This window comes from Galleria mellonella, unplaced genomic scaffold, assembly GCF_026898425.1.
Source record: "Galleria mellonella isolate WM207_F2 unplaced genomic scaffold, CSIRO_AGI_GalMel_v1 utg65, whole genome shotgun sequence".
In the NCBI taxonomy this organism is placed as follows: domain Eukaryota; kingdom Metazoa; phylum Arthropoda; class Insecta; order Lepidoptera; family Pyralidae; genus Galleria; species Galleria mellonella.
Window position 1 is genome coordinate 980042 of NW_026442138.1, and position 23079 is coordinate 1003120.

At 35.9% G+C, this 23079-nt stretch overlaps 2 protein-coding genes across 10 annotated transcripts in view; one reads left to right on the forward strand and one right to left on the reverse strand.

Moving 5' to 3' along the window:
- LOC113519779 (AMP deaminase 2) overlaps positions 1-22900 on the forward strand; it is a 61044-nt gene extending 38144 nt beyond the window's left edge. For 7 of the 9 annotated variants that reach the window (XM_052900691.1, XM_052900695.1, XM_052900696.1 and 4 more), the window contains 15 exons: positions 4589-4757; positions 4949-5135; positions 5553-5772; positions 7019-7144; positions 8124-8217; positions 9101-9205; positions 10328-10459; positions 10692-10855; positions 11642-11765; positions 12579-12745; positions 13312-13432; positions 14302-14475; positions 14947-15057; positions 15499-15636; positions 21558-22900. In XM_052900691.1, coding sequence (XP_052756651.1) covers positions 4589-4757; positions 4949-5135; positions 5553-5772; positions 7019-7144; positions 8124-8217; positions 9101-9205; positions 10328-10459; positions 10692-10855; positions 11642-11765; positions 12579-12745; positions 13312-13432; positions 14302-14475; positions 14947-15057; positions 15499-15636; positions 21558-21662 — 2137 coding nt within the window. In that variant the 3' untranslated portion in view covers positions 21663-22900. Of the gene's footprint in view, positions 1-4588; positions 4758-4948; positions 5136-5552; positions 5773-7018; positions 7145-8123; positions 8218-9100; positions 9206-10327; positions 10460-10691; positions 10856-11641; positions 11766-12578; positions 12746-13311; positions 13433-14301; positions 14476-14946; positions 15058-15498; positions 15637-16044; positions 17535-18309; positions 18344-21557 lie in introns of those variants that run through there. The other 2 variants (XM_052900697.1, XM_052900698.1) reach the window with 2 other exon arrangements.
- LOC128201986 (piggyBac transposable element-derived protein 3-like) lies at positions 1740-4105 on the reverse strand. The gene is made up of 2 exons (XM_052900699.1): positions 3874-4105; positions 1740-3672 (listed from the first exon to the last, which is right to left on the reverse strand). The coding sequence occupies exon 2, from the start codon at positions 3661-3663 to the stop codon at positions 1801-1803; it is 1863 nt and encodes a 620-aa protein (XP_052756659.1). The 5' UTR covers positions 3664-3672; positions 3874-4105; the 3' UTR covers positions 1740-1800.
- Positions 22901-23079: the final 179 nt, after the last annotated feature.

Consider the following 23079-nt stretch of genomic DNA (forward strand, 5'->3'; position numbering starts at 1 on the left):
ACCGTGTACCTATATCCTAGCGTGTGTTTAATTACTTTTAATATAGGAATATAGAGATGAATGGAAGATCAATACTTTTTACCCTGATCCCATATAGATACAGGAAAAAAACAGAAAGAAGGAGAACTTCTAACATATGGCCTCTTGAATTATATAGATAGAGTGTCTCCATACAAATGCTTCGTGAAAAACGGATCAACTTTTTCATACAATTATGCTTGAGAAATAATAACGTAATAATGTGGTAATTAGCTGACGAAAAGTTGACCTTTTTTTGAGGCTTTATGCTCTATCTCTGATAATATCTATATAATCTTATTCTTTATTGTACACAAAACATACTGTTAATCACAATTCATTATAAACATAATGTACAGAAGCGAGCTTATCTCTAATAAGAGATTTCTTCCAGCGAAACCTTTCCATGTTAATTGTGTTATTTTAACAATAAAAATCTTAGTATGGCGTATAATTAGATTCATTCAATGCTATACATTAAAAATTAAATACAGTTAGATTAATCTTCATCTAAATCCCCATAAGGTGGACGGTCAGCTGATTATTTATTTTCGTTATTAAATACTTGCAGTAAACTGATTCTTCTTTACTTGAAATAACAAATAATAATTCGAATAAAATAAGTATAAGTATGTAAGTAGATGTTGATATCCACTCTGCAGTTTGCTACGAGTGTACCAGTATTAGCTATAAAATTATTAATTTTAAATTGTCTTCCCTTACGATAAGGTTCAAAATATATTAAAAACGCAGTTATCTAGTTACTGTTGTTCTCAAAGTATCTATATGCATACAAAGTTATCGGCGAGGAATGTGTGTTCTCAGTACATTCTGTACCAGTGATTATCTGTTTCGAATGACAATATGGCATATTTTAAAGTGAGATATTGCAAGCCAGTATTTTTCAAAGTGTGGGTCGCGATCTCCTGGAGGGTTTCCGAGCCTCTACAATGGAGTCGGGGAAAGTCGCGAAGCCGTAAAAAGAACGTTCAAAAAGATATTTGTATTAAGAAAAAGTTTATTAAAGTACATTTATTGTAGGTATTTATTATTAACTAATTTTTCCCTTCACGTACCCGTTTTTACAACATCTAGTCTTTTCCTAAATTGAAGCGATTTCTTTGATTGTGTTTTTTTTTTAAATATTTATTTTATTGTTTTGAACCGATACCTAACAATGAAAATGAATAAAAAGACTCAGCCTAGTGTAGGGATCATTGTTACACTTTGTCCTTGTGCAAACTTCTATCTATCCTATTTAAGAGCTGCGCTCTTGTCGGTGGAGCTCTTGCCACTCACTACGATTTTCAGCGAGTCTCTTCACCTCTTGATACGACACGACACCAACTCCTTCTTTGATCTGCCTGATGTAACTATGCCTCGATCTCCCTCGTCCCCTCCTTCCTTCTATCTTACCTTCTGTTATAATGTTCATAAGTTCGTCGTGTCGTATCAAATGTCTTAACATTTTTTCCTTTGTGACTTCAATAGTTCTTATAATTTGTCTCTTTTCTTTAACACTAAGTGTGCAAACATGCTTTAACCCTTTCCTAGCGAATATACCAAAAATAATGAAAAACAAAGTTTTTATGATTCTGTATGGATAAGGGGTAGTAAAGAAAACTAATCAATTTTTTTCAGATTTATTTATTATATCTAGATACTATTTTCGTAACCTAGACTTATAAGTACCATCAAAAACTTTAGGTAAAAAAGGACTGATAAAATAGAAACATTAGATATTTATTTTTGGCTCGAATTAATAATAAAATTAAAAAGCAATTATACATTAACATCGTGATATTCTGTAAAACAATTCTTTTTTTCATTTATGCACAAAAATGTATTGCAGTGAGAACATTTTGAGTGAGGTTTTGACTGCACTTTCTTCATGCTGCATACTTCACATCGCCCTCTATTTGGCACAAACGTAGGCCAATGTACACCGCGGTTTCCTAATCGAACGTCTTTCAACGTTGAGAAGCCAGTTTTGCGCCTTTTAGATGGCCCAGGACTAAGCACAGGGTCTTTTGATAATCTTTTCTTCTTGTTATCTTTGATGTCCTTCATAGACATCAACCCTTGCGCAATGGATCTCCTAAATTCTTTTACAGGTGTCTTTTCCATTATGAGTCCATGAATAATATATGCATTTACAAATGTAATGTCTAGAATACCCCAAAACAACCTGTGCCACCATTTTGGGGACTTCCTGTCCACGCAGTATAGTGCTCTCAATCTGTCTGCTGTATCAACACCCCCCATGTAAGAGTTGTAGTCTTTGATGGCCTTTGGACAGGTGATTGTAGATTTAGACCCATTTTTTTCTTTGCGCGATACTGTAGCTTCATCATTGCCATGAAAATTAGAAGCCAAATGTACAATTTTGTTGTCCTTCCATTTATAATATGCAATATTCATATTAGAAAATCTGTAATCATATTGGCCACGCTTCAGTTTAGAGTCAGCTACCAGATTATTGGGAATACCTTTACGGTTAGACCTTATAGTTCCACAGGCATAAGTTCCTTCTGTTTTCAATTTTTCTAATAAAGCAATAGATGTAAAAAATTTATCATAATAAATAACTTTCTGTTTGCCCCATTCTTTTTCGGTTAACTGTAGAACAACTTTTTCTCCCAGTGAATAATCTGCAAATTTTACAGCTATTTCGTCATTTTTTCCTTGATAAATTATAAAGTTTTTAATAAAACCGCGTTGGTCAGCGAGGCACCATAGTTTATACCCTCTTTTTATCGGTTTCGCAGGGAGATATTGTTTCAATACAGACCTACCTTTAAATTTGATCATAGACTCGTCTACGCTCAATTCTCTAGTTCCATAATAACATTCTTGAAATTTTTTATTCAGTGCATCAATGAAAGGTCTGATTTTATATAATTTATCTTTGCAATTGGAAGGCATTTGCGTGTTGTCATTGCAATGAAGATGGCTCAAAATTGCTGCAAACCTGTCTCTAGGCATAGTTTTACAAATCAAGGGGTTATTCAAATCAGGTGCCGATGAATAATGGTCTGTCCATGAAGGCCGAGTGTTGTACCCCATATAGAAGTTCATTCCGATAAAAGCCAGTAGTTCTTCTTTTTTCAAGTTGAGAAATTTATTTCTTTGTGTTGCATATAAATTACTTTGATACACAATATTATCCAGTACATCACTAATCAGGACTAAAAAAATGTCAGTCGGCGTAGTGCATTCAGCAAAATATTCGTCAACGACCCCCGTGTTTGCAGAATATTCTGGTAAATACGTTTCCACATCACGTTTCTTCCATTTACGATTAGGCTCATGTTTTGTTTTTTTGGATTGTGCATGTGTTGACGTAACAGTTTTCTGAGCCGGTAAATTATCTGGAATAGTGTTAGGAATAGAATATACAATTAGCTCTTGGTCTATTTCCCTACTAGGATCTTCTGTCTCATATCCTGTAGTAGGTTTAGTTTGGCTCAGCATATATTCTTCTAATGCTGCCTCAAAATTTTCATCAAAATTGCTAGTTGAGGGTAGTCGTTCTTCGCGAATGGTTTCTTCGTCAGAAAATTCCACATCTGAAGTGTCGGCACAGTCTGGAAGATCTTCCATAAAAAGATCTTCTATCAAAGCTGTATTCTTTGAAATATTCATTATAAAAATCTGTAATATAAGATAAACAAATATCATAATATATTCGATCTAATTTACAAAAAACAAACCATAGTCACTGGCGGTACTCATAAGTCCTGGTACATTTTTATCGTTATTTTAGCTCTAAAATTTAAATTTATAACTAAAACAATATTAATTTTATAGTTAAAACTACAATGTAATATATTAATATAAAACAATAAGACTTACCTCGTTTATTCTATTTTTAAATATTTTCTAAAACAAAAGCAATCTGCAGTTCTCAAATCCGAAACAGGTCGAAACTTGAAAGTGTCACTTGCTAGCGGTAAATAGGCAAAATTGAAATAAATCACTGTGATTGGCTAGCGTAGTAGTACTTGAAAGGATCCTTAATGTCAAATATGGAATGCGCGATCGTATTATCGAAATAATGGACGGGGAATCACCCGATACAAATTTGTACCGTCAGATAGGAAAGAGTTAATAATAAATACATTTTATATAAAGTTACAAGGTCTTCGTCAAGTACTAAAGTGCGTTTTTTCCATATTAGTTTTCGCTAGTTCAAACTCTATGGTTGATCGTATTTGAATATTAGGTATTTAGTGGGCAATTAAGAAGCATTTCGATAGATAGATAGATACTCTTTATCGTTACCTCCAAAAGATTACAATAGTAAACTTATTATAAATATAAATAATTACAAGAAATAATCACAATGAGAAAACAATGGGCGACCTTATCGCTAAGAGCGATCTCTTCCAGCCAACCTTTGGATGGAGAGGAGTAATTATAAACAATTTGGTAGGAGGCACGATGAAAAATGTTGTTAGTTCTAGATATGGGAGATGTAATACATATAATAATATAGCTCCGTCTTCTACGCCTCTACCTTCTATTCCTAATTCTTACATTTTATTTACATTCACGGTTTGGCTTTCAGGGCAGCAGAATGCGGACAGTCAGCCCGTTCATTCGCAGGCAGCGAGGCAGGTGGCGCCGCGGCCGTGTTCGAGGAGGCAGCCCGGCTCAGGGTACTTGATGAGGACGAGCAGGACGTCGTGTTGCCGCACTTCCAGAGGGTCGCTATCAGCGGGGAGGACACCTCGGGTGTAAGTTACAATGGCAGCATTATCTTAAAAGATGGAATATGGACATTACTTTTTACTTCTTCATTCATTCAATTTTAATACATTCATGAAACAAAGCAATGTTCATTTCAGTATGAAATGACAAAGTCTTCATGATTAGATTCGGATTCATACTCTTATTCTATTATAGAGTGATCTTATGTTAACTTTAGGTACCACTAGAAGACTTGCAGCAGGCTTCATCGTACCTGGTGCAAGCTCTAGAGATACGCAAGAAGTACATGGAAATGTCACAGCAAAGTTTTTCCACCATAACGGCGCGGTTTGTGCGCAGCATGGACGCCGAGGCAATGGCCAACCACGTGCCAAGTGCTAAACTGCCCAGAAGTCATATTGCTGGTAAGAATTTTCTTTTTTAGCGTCCCTATTATAGATTATAAAAGTAAACAAATATTTTTTTTTTTTTTAAAACATAAGTAAGGAATAATCGAAGAAGTTTCTTGACAGACCTCATTCATAATCATGATAACTTTTAAGTGATGATAATGGAATGGCAACCCCGCCTGCGCTATCGGTATATACTGGCGGGGCACCAGTGAGAGATGATAGGTGAGGATGAAGCAGGTCAGTTAGCCCATCGTGACGAATTCAACAATAAATCAATCACAAAGGTTTCCAGGGAGGATCGCGAGGAGGTTAATCTAATAAGCTTTATTGCTAGCAATGGGGATGCTAATCCCCATTACTAATAATCCCTTCTCCCCCTCATAATAACACTTAAAGGGCAACCTATGAAGGAATTTATTTCGCTTGCAGACAACATAGTTCATCCGCCATTCCACAAAGATAAAGACCCATGGGAATGTCCAATGCCAGAGCCAAAAGGCTACATCATCAAGTCAGATCGAGGTGTGTTCAATCTGTACCAGAAGGGCGAGGACGGGCAGGAGACAAGAGTGCCCTACGAGTACATTCACCTCTCCCAGTACATCCAGGATAAAAACACTATGTGCAGCATGATAGCTGATGGTCCACTGTAAGTTTGTAGCATAATTGAATAGTTCTAAACCAGCCTTTCCCAAAGTTGGGGATAACGCCTCCTTGTGGGTGCTGCAGACCTAAAGGGGGGTGCTAAGAGACTCAGAAAAAAATGGGGGCGTTGTGTAGAGGCTTGGGGGGTGATTTGTTGATCTTGAAGTAATAGTGGTTTTTAAGTAGGTGACAAAATGGGGGCGCTAAAAAATAATTCATTCTCAAAGTGGGCAGTAGACAAAATTTGTTTGGGAACCCCTGTTTTAAACTAAAGCTCACTTCTTTATGTAACGTTCTTTATGTAATGATTCAATTTTTTTTTATTTGCAACTAGTAATGGCAAACAAGCTAATGACCCATTTTGTAAAAGTTTTTATTTATAAACTATTTAATTATAAACAACACTATGGTATATGCTGTGATCTCCCATGCATTACCATAACTTAGTGCAAGATATTCCGAATGAGTATTTTTTTTAATGAGCAGTAATAGTTAGGCAGATAGATGCTCTTCATTGTTTCCTCCAAAAGATCACAATAGTAAACTTATTATAAATACAAACAATTATAAGAAAAGATTATATTGAAAAAGCAATGGGCGGCCTTATCGTCAAGAGAGATTTCTTCCAGGCAACCTTTGGAAGGAGTTGGCAACCGATTGACTACAGTTCGGGGTTCCATTTTGAATTCCATCCTAAACTACTGAATTAAAAAGTCGCTTGTTTGTTAGTATGTCTAGTAAGACACGTATGTCTTTTTGTAGAACAATGGCGACCTATAAACTCTTAATTTTAACAATTTTCCCAAAGAAAAAAGAAAGAAAAAACTTCTTTTCTTATTATTTACGTAACACAACGCATCTATCCAAAGTTTCACTTTCATTTTATAGGGATTTTTGGATAATTATACTGCTCTGGGTCAATTAACAAAGGTGTTTTTATTATTCTATTAAGAGGACAAAATACAATGTAGCTTTATGATGGCGGCGCAGGTGAGAGAGAGATGCAGACGATACTGTTTTCTCTGTTACACAACTCTTAGTAGTGTGGTCATTACAAGAAGTCCAACCTTGTCTAGTAAAATGACTGTTGCCATATAAAAAAAAACTAACATATTAACAGATTTTTATAAATTGGATGCTGCAGTGGAAAAACGTGCTACAATGCTAACTTGATTTTACCCAGTACAAGCGATGATTACTACAAACCTTTCAAGAGGCTCGTATATTTTCAATCCCCAATATTGTTGCAGCAAGTCGTTCTGCTACCGGCGGCTGAGCTACCTCTCCTCCAAGTTCCAGCTGCATGTTCTGCTCAACGAGCTCCGGGAGTTGGCCTCGCAGAAGGCGGTGCCACACAGGGACTTCTATAACATCAGGTAGATGTCTTAAATATATCAGTAAATAATCATCGTGTAATGTTTTTAGGGCGACGAACTAAGATTGGTCGTCTGGTCCCGGCATAGAATAGGCCACCCCCTTCTTTCTCGTGGGTGTCGTAAGAGGCGACTAAGGAGGACGGGGGATGGGAAGCAGTGCCCTCTTAAAACATGTCTAAACCTAACTACTGTTGCCAATCCGCCAGCCAAGCGTGGCAACTACTAGCGAAACCCCCCAAGGGGAGGCTTAGTTTCAGCAGTCAAAGGCTGATATGATGATATGATGAACTAAGATTTAATTAATTACGAGTTCCCTGCTGAGGTTTTTCTACAGAACTGCTTTTGAGAGACTACAGCATGGGGTTCTTCAAAAGGGGGGTAAAGAGGTTTCTTCAGGGTTGGCAACGCGCGCGTAATACCCCTGGTATTACAGGCGTTCATAAGCTACGGTAACCGCTTACAATTAGGCGGGCCGTTTGTTTGTTTACCACCTCAGTGGTATAAAAAATAATAATAATAACCCTTAATTTTTTTGTTATATTTTGTTGTGTGTAAAATACACATATGTTTTTTTTGTACAACTTAAAATGGCAAACAAGCTGACGGCCCACCTGATGGAAAATGGCAACAGTCGCCTATAGACATGAGCAGTACCGTGAACATAACAGAGTATACTGTTTCGCCCATGATACCCCCTATGCATTGCTATTTCTGAGGACTTAGATGTTATTCCTCTGTACCCTGTAAATTCACGCCATATCTCACCCTTCAAACCGAAACACAGCCATGGAAACACAACTGCTTTACGGTTGAAATACGAATGGGACAGAGGTACCCAAGCAAACGATTTTTGCACAGTCTTCCTCTGGTAGTTATATTGCATTTCATTCAATATTTTTAAACGGATAAAAATATATTTGATTAATTGTACAATAACACATTTTGATTAACTTCATACATATGTACTTTGTTATTACAGGAAAGTTGACACACACATTCACGCGGCATCTTGTATGAATCAGAAACATTTGCTGCGTTTCATAAAGAAGACCTTAAAGACTCATGCTGATGAGGTGCGTTGTTGTTTTATTTAATATATACATATAAATTAAATTGCAGTGTCTGTTTGTAATATTGAAATAACTGTTTTTTTTTACTATATGTATATATATATATATATATATATATATATATATATATATATATATATATATATACGGTATATACAACAAAATAATTTTTTTTACAATTTTTGTCTGTTTGTTCCGGCTAATCTCTGAAATTGCTGGACCGCTTTTGACGGGGCTTTTATTGGCAGGTAGCTAATGTAATAAAGAGTAACTTAGGCTACGTTAGGTAGCTCACGTGCATGCCATCACTAAGTCCTCACGTGTGGACGAAGTCGCGGGTACAGCTATTGTTAATAAAAATATAACTTAATTTGGAATAAGTAAAAAGAAAATGAAATTAAGTAGGTATCATAATAAAAACAACTAAAAAGTTAAAGAATCAACTGTTATTAGGCGGAACGAAGTTCGCCGGGATATATATATATATATATATATATATATATATATATATATATATATATATATATATATATATATATATATATATATATATATATATATATAAGTTAGACATTCCAGCAAGTTACCTCTATGCTCCATTTGTCTGCTAGATAGACTGTCATATCTGTCTGTTTACTGTATGGATAATCTGGTAGTATTATTTTATTGTTACCCTATTCCCTTTGGCCGCAACAGAATATCAGTGCTTTGCTCTTTTGAGGGCGAAGCAATAAACTGAGTTGTGACCATTTTGTATTGCTATGGCACACGCACGAAAGGGAAAAAATGTACTTGGCTTTACGTATGTTTTTTTTTAACAATTTCTCTTATCTCGCTTTTTATGTACATCTATATCTGTTATAAATTATCTATCTGTCTACTATAGGTGGTGACTCTTCACAAGGGTACACCGATGACCCTGAAGGCGGTGTTCCAGTCGATGAACCTCAGCACATATGATCTCACAGTCGACATGTTGGATGTCCATGCGGTACGTTAAAATAACAAATACTACTAATATTTATTTATTTAAATTTTATTTATTTATTTTTTGGAAAACGTACAGCCGAATTACAGTCAATACATAATCAAATTTATATCTATGTTAAGCCATGAATCGTTTTCACTTTTGCGTAATGACACAATTGATCGGTTTTAATATATGCAAAATACATACACACACACACACACATACTCACACGCACACACACACACGCACGCACGCACGCACGCACGCACGCACACACACTCATACACACACACATACACACACACACACACATACTCACACGCACACACACACACACGCACGCACGCACGCACGCACGCACGCACACACACTCATACACACACACATACACACACACACACACACACACACACACACACACACACACACACACACACACACACATACACACACATACACACATCTATAATAATTAAAAAGTTATAAATTTTGATGTTATTGATCAGCAAAATGTAGTAGAAAATCAGGCACTTTGTACGAGTCAACTGATGTATTCGATGGTGGTCGAACTATCTGTTTGTTTGTCATTTCAAGTAATATAAAAATAGCTTTGCAAATGTCAGTAACATAAAATGAAAACAATATGTTTTCATTTGGCTGGTAGGGTAATGATTTATAGTGGCTAGTAACCCCATCTGCGCTGTCAGTTTACGCTGGCGGGGGTACCAGTGAGTGATGTTTTTTTTTTAATGGATGATAATGGAACGATAATTAACGTAATTTGGCCTGCGTTAACGGTATACGCTGACAGGGCACCAGTTAGGGATGATTGGTGAGAATGAAAAGGCGGGTCAGTTAGCCCATCGTGATGAATACACCTGGAATTCAGCTCGATGGTTTTAAGGGGGACCACGTGGAGGTCGACCTGACACCGTGCTAGCAATGGGACTTCCCTTCCCTTCCCCCCAGTGAGGGATGTTAGGTGAGGATAAGGTCAGGTTAGTTGGCCCATAGCAATGAATTAATAAAAAATTAACTACGAAGGTTTCTGGGGCGTAAAAGGCGATTCGATACTTTATAGGTATACTAGGTACTAGTGTTTAGCTATCTCCAAAAGTCGTTAATCGATCGTACCTCTTCCAGGACCGAAACACGTTCCACCGGTTCGATAAATTCAATGCCAAATACAATCCAATCGGCGAGAGCAGACTGCGCGAGGTGTTCCTCAAGACTGACAATTACATGAACGGGAAATACTTCGCCAGGATTATCAAAGTAAGTATATTGTAGCCAGTACCTTTGTTATTTTAAGAGGATGCAATCAGGCAGTGACCAGAGGCGTCGAGGTTCAAGGGAAAATATGAAGTCCAAGATGGTGTAGAGTACCAAGAAAGACGCTCAGCTTCAAGAAAAGCACCGAAGGTGTTAATGAGTTAAAAAAATATTATTATGTTATTTAAATTTCCTTAATATGTCCTTTTCCTTACATCATTTCTTTACTTACCAGGAAGTGGCATCAGATCTGGAAGAGAGCAAGTACCAGAACGCGGAGCTGCGTCTGTCCATCTACGGCAAGAGCGCGGACGAGTGGGCCAAGCTGGCCAAGTGGGCCATCCAGTATAATGTGTACTCAGACAACGTGCGCTGGCTCATACAGATCCCCAGGCTATAGTGAGTATGAGGATTCCATAAATCAGATTGCTAAAGCATGAGGTTTTTCCAAAAAAAAAGGCAAAGAGGTTTTGTTGTTCGGCATATATTGTTCAGACTTATACCTGCTGCTGATTTTCACCACCGTACAACCCGCCACAAACTACGTGGCGGTTCTTCACCGTGCGTTTTTCAAGGCATTTACTCCCACGCACAATCATGCTTGAGGATCAACTTCCAGAAGCAGTATATTCGAACCGATACGACATTGTAATCTTCAAGAAAAGAGCATATTTCTTTTTAAAAGGCCGGCAGCATACTTGTAACGTTTTTGAGGTTGCGGGTGGTCGGCGGAAGTCACATACTATTAGGTGAGCCGCATGCTCGTTTGCTCACTGTGAAAAAAAGGTTTCTACACGATCCGAAACTCGCGTGTAATGTCCCTGATATTGCTGACGCTCATAGGCTACGGAACCCGTTTATTATCAAATGATGACGAACATGAGGCCACATGTTTGTTTTTCACCACAGTGGTATAAAAAAATTTTCGTCTGCTCACGGAGGAGAGAACATAACGTGTAATATATTGTATACGTTGCATAATCACCAGGATGTCCTAAGCAATTTGGGAGCAAAGTACAAATCATTAGTAAGAATAGGAACAACAATAACAGTTTTTATGTGACCTGTGGATAACAGGAGCACATTTAGGTGTGACCTATTTTTCACAAACATATTTTGTTTTGTTAGGTAGGTATTTAACCATTTCTTCGGCTCATTTATTAATATTTTCGTCTGGTGTTTCAGCGACATCTTCAAATCGAACAACATAATGAACAACTTCCAAGAGTTCCTGAGCAACATCTTCCAGCCACTGTTCGAGGTCACCAACGACCCCAACAGCAATATTGAACTGCACAAGTTCCTAACAGTGAGTTTTTTTTTTACAACACAGGGGGCAAACGAGCATGCGGCTCACCTGATGGTAAGTGACTACCGCCGCCCATGATCACCCACAACACCAGCGGCATTGCAGGTGTACTGCCGGCCTTTAAGTTTAGCATATATTTAAAGCAATAGGTTACAAACATTTAATAATTAGCTAGTTAATAAAATTCATAGTTGCATCATGCATCTGTAGTCTGTAAAATATTCTAATGGGTACATGTACGATTTATGCTAGTCCATCATATTAGCCGTTAACTGTCCACTGCTGAACATAGGCCTTTCTCATAGGGTTGGAGGAGAAAGCTGTTTTAAGAGGAACTCTGTTGCCCTTCCTTCAACCACTGTTTCCTTAGTCGTGCGATACCCTCGAATGGAAGGCAAGGTATGGTCCATTCTACGCTGGGACCATACGGCAAATACTACTTACTTTATTTTTTTTAAAAACACAAGTACTCAATTAGAAAATATTCGGTTTCCAATGAACTATATTTGTAATTGTTTGTATCTATAATAAGTTTACTATTGTACTCATTTGGAGGAAACAATAAAGAGTATCTATCTATACTCTACTAGACTTTTAAATATTTATAAAATTCTTCACCGCAGAGAAGACATTATTTATGTTATCACCACAGTGTGAGGAACAATCATTGATCAATTTGCGATTCATTGCTCTGTCTAGAAATCTGTCCTATGAAGGGTTGGTAGGAAACTGTTTGAGTGTGGTCTTACATTCCGATGGGCTGTTCGTTTAATTATTGCCGCCTCTGATTGTAACATCTGCCGTGTCTGGCAGCACGTGGTCGGGTTCGACAGCGTGGACGACGAGAGCAAGCCGGAGAACCCGATGTTGGACGCGGACGTGCGGCCGCCCGCGCAGTGGGACTACGACGAGAATCCGCCCTACGCGTACTACCTCTACTACATGTACGCCAACATCACCGTGCTCAATCATTTCCGCAAGTGAGTTGTTCGTAACTACATTGAAATTGCAGGGGAAAAGGATTATTAGTAATGCAGATCTAACTGGATAAAATAAAGGGAACGGATCAGTAATGGAGATGTTTGATTAAATTATTTCTTTCTTTCTTTCTTTCTATGTTTCAATATAGCATAGAAATTACACAAATAAAGACGGAAAATATAAAAATGAAGTAGCATTATTTCAAAATGTAGCAAAAAGATATACATTGTTTTTTTTTTCAATGGGCGATGATGGAATAGTAACCTCGCTTGCGCCATCGGTATACACTGGCGGGGCTTCAGTGAGTGATGATAGGTGAGGATGAAAAGACAGGTCAGTTAGCCCATCGTGTTGAATACACGTGGAATTTAGCACGATGGTTTTCAGAGGGGACCACCTGGAGGTGAACCTGGTTGGGTATATTGCTAGCAATTGGGCCCTAAGTTTCCATCATTACCAAACCCTCCTGGTATTGGTAACTGTCATCTATAGTCATCAATATCACACAATATACTGGTAATATACTGTACATTTGTCCAATCTTCACAACTTTGTGTGTCACCAGGGAACAAGGGCTGAACACGTTCGTGCTGCGACCTCACTGTGGGGAGGCGGGGCCCGTGCAGCATCTCGTCTGCGGGTTCATGCTCGCCGAGAACATTTCTCACGGCCTGCTCCTCAGGAAGGTAACGGGTTACAGATACTTCAACATTATTCCCTACATATTATGGTACCAGATTTTTTTTTTGTATGGTGATGTAGTAAGATTTCTATTCCTCATCTTTCGTTTACATCCCCAGGATGATGTTACAAGTGACTACAGAAACAAAATCCCATACACCAGTCCAAAATAATATTTCTCATGACCAGCGCATTTCTTTGCCTGTATTCATCATCATCTTTAAATCGGCCGTCATCTGACCACTGCTGAACACAGGCCTCCTCCATAGACTGCTATAAGGAATGGAATCATTCCTTAAAACAGTTTACCATTGGGGTGATTTTACTCATAGTTACCATGCTTGGCAGGTGGACTGGCGACTATTTGACTTTTGCTAATGTTTTAGGAGGGATGTTGCTGCCCATTCGTTAACCATTAAAATCGCCTTTTACGAAACCTATGAGAAAGGAAGTGGTGTCTCATTCTATCGGGACTACACGGCAATTTTTTATTTATTTATTTACTCATTAGTACATATATGTGTACATGGCGGACTTAATCCTAAAAGCATTCTCTCCCAGTCAACCACAGGGAAGTGTCAGAATACTCGAATGCGGTACTACTAATTATTGATATACATACATACTAAAATTATATATATAAACGAATAAATATATATAAATAACAAATATACTTACACATATATGATATATACTATATTATACACGAAATTGAGAATAATATAAAGGACTTACTGCTCGGATAAAGTAAAAAAATGAGCGTGAACGTTTTTTTGGAAAACGGCAATTCCCTGTATTATAGATAAAATAATACCCTGTATCAACAATATTACAGTATTTGTCGCTGAATTAATCATAATTATCCATTTACTAGGTGCCAGTACTCCAATACTTGTACTACCTGGCTCAGATCTACATAGCGATGTCGCCGCTCAGCAACAACTCCCTATTCCTCAACTACCACCGGAACCCGTTGCCCGAGTTCCTCGCCAGGGGGCTCTGCATCACGCTTAGCACAGACGACCCGTTGCAATTCCACTTTACTAAGGTAATAAAGTAACATTTAATCTATATATGAATCTATTTGATAAAAATTAAGGTATAGTCAGAGCTACCTAAGAGTAATCCAATTGCTATTGTTTTTTTTTTATGCAACTTAGAATGGCAAACAAGCATCGGACCTCAAAAACGGGTCAACTTTTTGTCAGCTAATTGACAAATTAGCTGACTCGTTTTTTTGTCAGTGTTCTATATATTTACTCATAAAATGCATCTTGACGTATTATTTAATAAATAAAATGATTGCTTACGTATTAAAATGATGTAGAATTTATAAGATAAAATGAATATAGAAGTTATAAAGGACTCATAACTATGTATCACGTAAAATATAATTCTATTAAAAAGTTGACCCGTTTTTCTTAAATGATTTTTATGGAGATAGTTTATCTATATAGCTAAGGATATTATAGCCTTTTGCTTACTTATTTTTACAGCCTTAGTGGTTTTAATGTTACAGGAACCGTTAATGGAGGAGTACAGTATCGCGGCTCAAGTGTGGAAGCTCAGCTCATGTGATATGTGCGAGCTGGCGCGCAATTCTGTGCTCATGTCAGGATTCCCGCACGAGGTTAGTATCTTGAAACAAGGAGGCATTGTACAGAAATCATCTGTATGAAGTCAAAGTTTCTATAGACATGTTTTCAAATGCACAGATCTAAGTTTTTTTTTGATGGGTGAAAATGGTATGGTAATCCCGCCTGCGCTAACGGGATACGCTGGCGGATCACTAGTGAAGGGTGATAGATGAGAATGAAAACAGGCCAGTTAGCCCATCATGATGAATTCATCAGGAATTAACCATGATAGTTTCCAGGGAGAACGGCGAGGAGGTCAACCTGGTTGGGTATATTGCTAGCAATGGGATTCTCAGTCTTCATTACTAACAATCCCCTTCCCCCCGCACAGATCTAAGTTAGGCATTGTCTTGCTTTGAAGATCAAAGCTATTTTATATATTCTATACAGTGTAAATCATATTTTCTCTGTCATAAATGTTTGTTTGTTTCTAGATGAAGCAATATTGGCTTGGGCCAAACTACGTGAAGGAAGGTGTGGCCGGTAACGATATCACGCGAACTAACGTGCCCGACATACGTATCTCATTCAGATACGAGGCTCTGCTCGATGAACTAACCAACATATTCAAGGTAAACGGATGAATATTTTACACGTTAGACACTATTGATGCATACTTCCATATACATGCACACACCGAAAAGTTTAAATTACTATAAATATTACATTTTTTATATTAATTTCTATTAAAAATCTAAGACAAATGGCTTTATTAGCACCGCTTTTACTAGAATTTATTGTAAAAAATTTCAATAAAAAAATAAAGTTAACACGAAAATTTCTTTACGTGGATGATTTGTAAATTTTAAAAGTCACTAATGCACTAAAAGTCTTACCTACTATCACACGTTAATATGTTACTTACTATACATATATATTTAACAAGTATTATATGTGAAATGCACCTATTATCATTAGTATGGCACTTTATCTGTTAAGTTGAAAGTAAATTGGAAAGTAATGCAAATATAAACTTTCAGGAAGGAATGTCAGCTCGCAGATAAACACGTCCACACACAAATCAGTGGATGAAAGGACCACACAATTTGATCATATTTTTTTGGAGTTCTTTTTAATATAATTATGTCATATAAGCTGTATATTATGTAATCAACTGTTTTATATTTATTTAAAAAAAAAATGTAATAAAATCGTAAGGTTCCTAAATTTGTCCCCGAAAAAAAAATATTTCTAGAGCTTTAGATATAGTCATTCAGAATGTGATAATTATGATATGAAAGATTGAAAGTGCCGTTTCATCTATAAATATGGACAATATATTTGTCATTGCTCTTCTAATAGGCCTTGGATATTCCATTAATGAATTTAATTACGATATAAATAGTATATCACATACATACAAGGTGCTACCTTAACAATACTGCTTCAATTTAAAATCTAAAAAGCCCCATGTTTTTCTCTATTATATTATTAGTCTTTAGGTGGCTTTACTTGCGTACACATAAAGAAGGTTAGGATTTATTAATATGATATTTAATAAATAAATTATTAATTCCAGTTTATTATACAATAAATACATACATTAGAAGGTTAAATTAAAAACATTACCATTCTTTTGAGGGAATGTTCCCATACTATTATAACAGCTGGGTGGGTCATGATCTGTTTTATTGGTTTCAAGATATTCAGTTTTACTGGTACAATATTTATTGAAAAATCTTGCTAATGGTTTCTATTTATCTTACCTTTCTTTACTCAAACATCTTGCTATTCGTAAATTGACATATTTGTTTTTTATAGACACTATCTTTAGTATATAAACTATTTTAATCTAAGTTTAATCTGTCGCTATAAGTGTTGTGCTGTGATGTAATGTGTTTCGGTTCTTTTCATTTTATTTGTTCTATTTAAATCGAAGCTCGATTAGTTAAATATACGGTGAGATCTAAATTGATAATCTCAGAAACAAAATAATACGTTTGCCAACTGTAATACATTATTAGTGGCGCGATTTAAGACTAGATTCAATGTTTCCGATAAGGCAACACTACAAAGCAACATACCATACAACATTCAATACACGTTCATGTACCTAATGCCTGGTTTATTTTTGGTTGTATAACGTCTAACGCTTTCTTGTGATTGTTTAACTTAAATGTCATTGTAACTTCATCTGTTGATTGTTTATTATTGTTCACGTATATGTGTTTGTATGTCATTACCGTCGTTTGCTTGTAAGTGAAACTTTTTAATAATATTACTTTCTGTATTTAGTGAGCGTCTTCTTATTGTTATAAGAATTAAATCATTCTGGTCTGATTCTATACTTATTAGATCTTCGTACTTAATTATAAGTTTAAATAAATCTTTAAGCTTTCAAACATTACCTTCGATCTGTACCGGAGATTTATACCGAACCATTATATATTCATAAGATAGTTAGTTTTACTACTATTGTATAACTGAATGTTACTATGTTGTTGGAAATAAAAAAAAATTGCTAATCCTGTTTACTGTTTATATTTGTTTTTCCCCTAATTTGTTTACGCCGGTGGTAGTTTGGATTCGGTCAATCTTTGGCCAATAAAAAGTCTACGAAATCATTTGTATTTTTTTATAAATACAAATATACTATTGGTTATGCAGTTATACTCAGCAGTAATAAGACTTCTATCACAAATATGTTCATTGCATACAAGTGGGGAGATGTTATGGTGTCGAAAAACTTACGGGTTGCTTGGAATCTATCCATTCTTGTTCTAGAAATATTAACCTATGTTATAGTCTATATAATAGCATGACTGTTCGTAGGCATAATACCCTTAACCGTTATTTTCAAATTTAATTAATTTAATTAAAAAAAAAAATTAAAGATCTTAAAGATTATATACATAGTAAAGTTTAGACTATCTCTAATTTTTAAAAGATCTAGATCTAATTTTTAAAACTGTATGCAATGCTTCTTTTGCTATTAAATAAATTAGTAAATTTTAACATGGCTTTATAACAACAATAATGCATAAGTACCTACATAAAACTATACTCAATTATATACAATATTAAATATTCTACAAATGTTTATAGAAAGGAGGTCTATTAAAGTATATTTTGTAAAATAAGTTAATTTTTATAAGTACTTAATTATACTTATACTATGTGATTTGACAAACACTATTTTGCTATCCTACCGCCACCTACCGGATCTATTTTTCTTTTGTCAGCGTAAAATCTGTTATATTATTAAGATGAGTAAAAAGTTAACATTTTACTATGTTTTGGAATAGCTAAAGCTGAGTGGCACAACCCTCTCCTGTTAAGGTAGATGACTTCAGAGCATGGGTACAACGTTACTTACGTCACGTCATCATTCAATCAGCATTTCTCTATGACGAAATGTCCACTTGTACTAATAACATAGTGTTCATGATGATCTTACAATGATTAATGATAATTCATCGTTTCTTGGGGTTGTGTGGTGATGGTTGCCTTGCTTTACTGTACTGAATGGGTAACTGATCAATTTAAAAATATACCATAGTGCATGTTTTTTATGTGACTAAGCGATTTCAGAAAGACGCAGGTTGATAGTCTGCATTATTTGTATACGCGATAAAAACTCGGCAGCACAGTATAGTTAAAAGTAATTATCCAGTGCCAGAGGACTACAGATATCTTAAACCGCGGTATATCGTTAAGGTAACACATGAGATCTATGAAATGATGGTATAAAGCAGGGGAAAGCACAAAAGATCCCGATGGGTCGACGTGCAACGGCTTAGCTGACCCCATATGCGAATATAGGATAGGTAATAGTACTAAAGTACAGTATGGACACTCCCTGCCGCCTGCTGCGATCTGACTTCATCCCACATTGTCACGTCTATAAAAGTCGCTACATGTTTCTGTAATTGTGGCAATCACGGATCATTGTGTTTTTGTATGAAGTGTCCGAGGTGGGCCGATAGATTCATCTTGTTAGTAATATATTAAGTTTGGCTAGAATCATTGCTTTTGCTGATCCTATGCCGAGGTCTAGTCCCCTAAGCAGAGGTTCGAGCCGCTCTAATATCCTTGGGCGTACGTCGCAATCCATCGGTGAGAGACGACACTTCGTCGTTTCTCTCTCGCCAGCTTGGAGTGTCATCTGCACTCGCCTCTGCACGCGTTCGGTGAAGCTGTAAAGACTATCTGCGGCCAACAGCATTAAAAGCTCGAAAAAAATACATTAACAGTTCAAAACAATATGTTTTTGCTAAGCACAGTATGAATTTTTTAATTTAAAGCTCGATCCATAATGAACGTCGTTTCGTTATTTTGAAGTGACATTCAAAATAATGATTTTGCTTTGAAAATAATAGTTGTGGTAGTATCTATATAGAAATTCGGTTTTACTTTGCCCCGAATGGAAAGTTTAAAGTTTGTCGATTGTAAAAAAATAAATAAAGTCGGTTTAAAATTGGGAGAAGATATCTTTTATTTAGTGATAAATATGATGTATATTAATTTACAGTGAAAATCACACAAAAATTAATAAATTGTGATAAATTGTTCTAAATTATTATTTTATGTGGATACGCTAGAAACATGTGAAGGTTGTATAAAAAATAAGACATATTGCCATACCTAAAAAGATATTATCAGATAATAAAAATACTTGATATTGTAGTTCTCTTTTATCACGTCTTCATCAGTGGGAAAACATAAAGAATATCTAAAACAGAATTGTAAAAACGCAAAACAATAGAAAATCAGTATAAAAATATAAAAGGCGGATTATGATGGCCAGTAATATATAAGGCGTATTATGTTGGCCAGTAATATGCCACAGAATAAGAATAAATGAAGGTGTCGTGTTTAATCTTGAGTACTATGTCTATGGTTTCCCCTATTAACGACTTCAAGAGCATCTATGAATAATAACAATAAATTAATGTATTGTGCAAGATGTTTTGTTTCTATAATCGACTAATGTAAATGTAAGGTTTCAGTGCCCAAATCAATAAACGACGTCCATATTTCTTCCAATAATCGAATTCTCAATAATATATTTATTCTCCACTAATTTTAATGTCTCATATTAATGTCTGTTGATAACTTGATACTATCATATGTAAGTATCATCATTTATCATTCATGATACTTTACGGCATACTTAGCTGTTTGGGAATAAATGTCTTACAGTATTAATTTCGCCTTTTTGGGTATCGCTATCCCATTGGCGTTTCTGCTGTGAAGCAGTTGTTTTTTTTTAATGGATGATAATGGAATGGAAACCCCACCTGCGCTAACGATATACGCTGTCGGGGCACCAGTGAGGGATGATAGGTAACAGTAAAAAGATAGATCAGTTAGTCCATCGTGATGAATACACCTGGGATTGGGGGGAAAGGGATTGTTAGTAAAGGAAACTAAAAATCCCATTGCTAGAAATATACCTAACCAGATCGAGCTCCACGCGATTCCCCCTGGAAACTATCATGGTTAATTCTTCGTCAACAGGCCAGCTAGGCTATATCATGATGAATTCATCATGATGGGCTAACTGGCCTGTTTTCATTCTCATCTATGACCCTTCACTGGTGCTCCGCCAGCGTATCCCGTTAGCGCAGGCGGGGTTACCAATCCATTTTCATCCAACAAAAAAAAAATACACCTGGGATTCAGCACGTTCGTTTCCAGGGGGGCCACGTGGAGGTCAACCTGACAGGATATATTGCTAGCGATGGGACTGGTAACCCGAATTACTAACTATCCCTTTCCCCCCAAGCAGTTGTGTTTGCACAGCTGTTTTGATTAGAAGATTGAGATATAGTAATGAAATTACATAGTACAGAGTCATAATATAATAGTCCTGAGGGGAGAAGAGATTGTCAGTAAGGGGCACTAGCGGCTCCTTGCTAGCATATATCCCCTATCAGGTTAAACTTCACGCAGTTTCCCTTGGAAACCATAGAAGTTAATTTTTCATGGATTTGTTCGTATGGGCCAAATGACCTGCATGAAAGCAGGTCATTTGGCCCACGTCACGCCTCGTCTATCATCCCTCACTGTTGCCCCGATAGCGTATACCGATAGCGAGGGTGGGGATTTTTTTTTATGGATGATAATGGAATGGTAACCCCGCCTGCGTTATCGGTATACACTGGCGGGGTACCAGTGAGAGATGACAGATGAGGACGAAAGCAGGTCAGTTAACCCATCCTGACGAATTCAACTAGAATTAACCACGATGGTTTTCAGGGGGAACCACGTGGAGGTCGACCTGATAGTGTATATTGCTAGTAATGAGGCTACTTGACCCCGTTACTAACAATCCCTTTCCCCCCGCGAAGGTGGGGTTACTATTCCATGGAAGGAATGGCAACTCAGGAGTTGTAACATTAATACCACAATATACCTTGTGATGTATGTCCACGGTGCTGTTCAGGTCTTTTAGTTTAGTGGGGTATCAGTTTGTTCGCCATTCTGTTACATAAAAAAATGTTGTATAAAGCAATATTTCATATGATACTGGGTGTTGGCAACATTGCAGGCTCGACACGCGCCCGCTGTGACGCCGACGCCAGCGTCGCAGACTCCGCCTCCGCCCAACTTCTCCGCGCCCATCGTCAGCTTGAAACGCCCTTCCCTTGTGTGACCTTAGATTAAGTATATATGTATTACTTAGATATTATAATCACAGGATTTACATTAAATATTAGTAATATAATATAAAATTTTCAAAGGAATATATATCGACACTGGAAAGGTGTACAAATTGCATTAATTGTCACTTTATATTGAGTTTTTAAATAAATTGAGAGAAAGAGAGAGACGATATTGAGAAATTAATAGATACATTTTATTTCTGCGTCAAATACAATATTTAATATATTAATCAATGCAAGCTAGTGGCGATATAGTCGAGTCACAAAATTATCTTATTACAGAAATTTTTTAATTTACACTCCACAACTTGGTTGTTATTTATTTTTAAACGACTTCAAAAAGAAGGACGTACTCAATTTAATATATTTTGTTTTTATATTTATCACCTCATAACTCCGTTAACTCTAAACCGATTTGGATTTTTTTATCTGCAATTATATACTTATTGGGTCTTAAATTTTATAAAAATCGGTTCAGTAATTATTAAAATAAAAAAATTACTTTATTACAATTGAAGTGTTTTTTTTTGTAGGACACAATCTTTGATTATTTATTTATATAAAATATGTCAACAATAATAAAATTTATTTTTTTCACTGTATTATATATTTACTATGAGTAAGTATTATTTATCACTTATTATATATTATCCACAAACGATATACAAACAATTTAAATTAATAAAGGTTATAGTACAAATTACACCAAAGATCTGGAGCTAACATAACTACATATAGTAAATTACCCAAAAAGCATTAGGTATTTTCCTTTTTTATACTGTCTATTAACATATTATAAGAATAATATGTTTTTACCTCGGCTTGATTATTAAAAATATGAATTTTATTACTTCTGTAATACCATTACATTCTATATTTCTATTTCTCTTTGATTTTTTAACCTGAATTTATTTGTTTTGTATAAAAGAGTATTTATTCTATTCAAATTTGTTCGTTTGAATCGAAGCATTTGGCGTTCCATTGTTTCTGCCTACCCTAATGGGAGACAGGCGTGACAGATATGTATGTATGTATGTAAATTTGTTCGTTCATATTTAGAAACGTTTATATATCTACATTAAAATTATCTGTTCTTCTTATCATTATATGATTATATAATTTTTTCATGTTTTATGTTTAAAAGCAAGTCAAGATATATTTTGTTTTTGGTAATTGTTTAATTTTTAAAAATTGAAGTGAAATTATATTATATTATTGTTTAAACAACGATATTGTTTTATTTAAATAGTCAATGTATAGACTGAAAGACGATGTAGTGACAAAAATAAAAAAAGGAATGTTGCGTTGGTTTGGTCATTTGGAGAGGATGGATGAAAGAAGAATTACGAAAGAGATTTATCGAGCAAGAATGAATGGAGATGTCGGTAGGGGCCGCCCTAGACGGAC

Excerpts from the sequence above, each read along its gene's own strand:
- LOC128201986 (XM_052900699.1), bottom strand. The coding sequence starts at position 3,663 with ATGAATATTTCAAAGAATACAGCTTTGATAGAAGATCTTTTTATGGAA.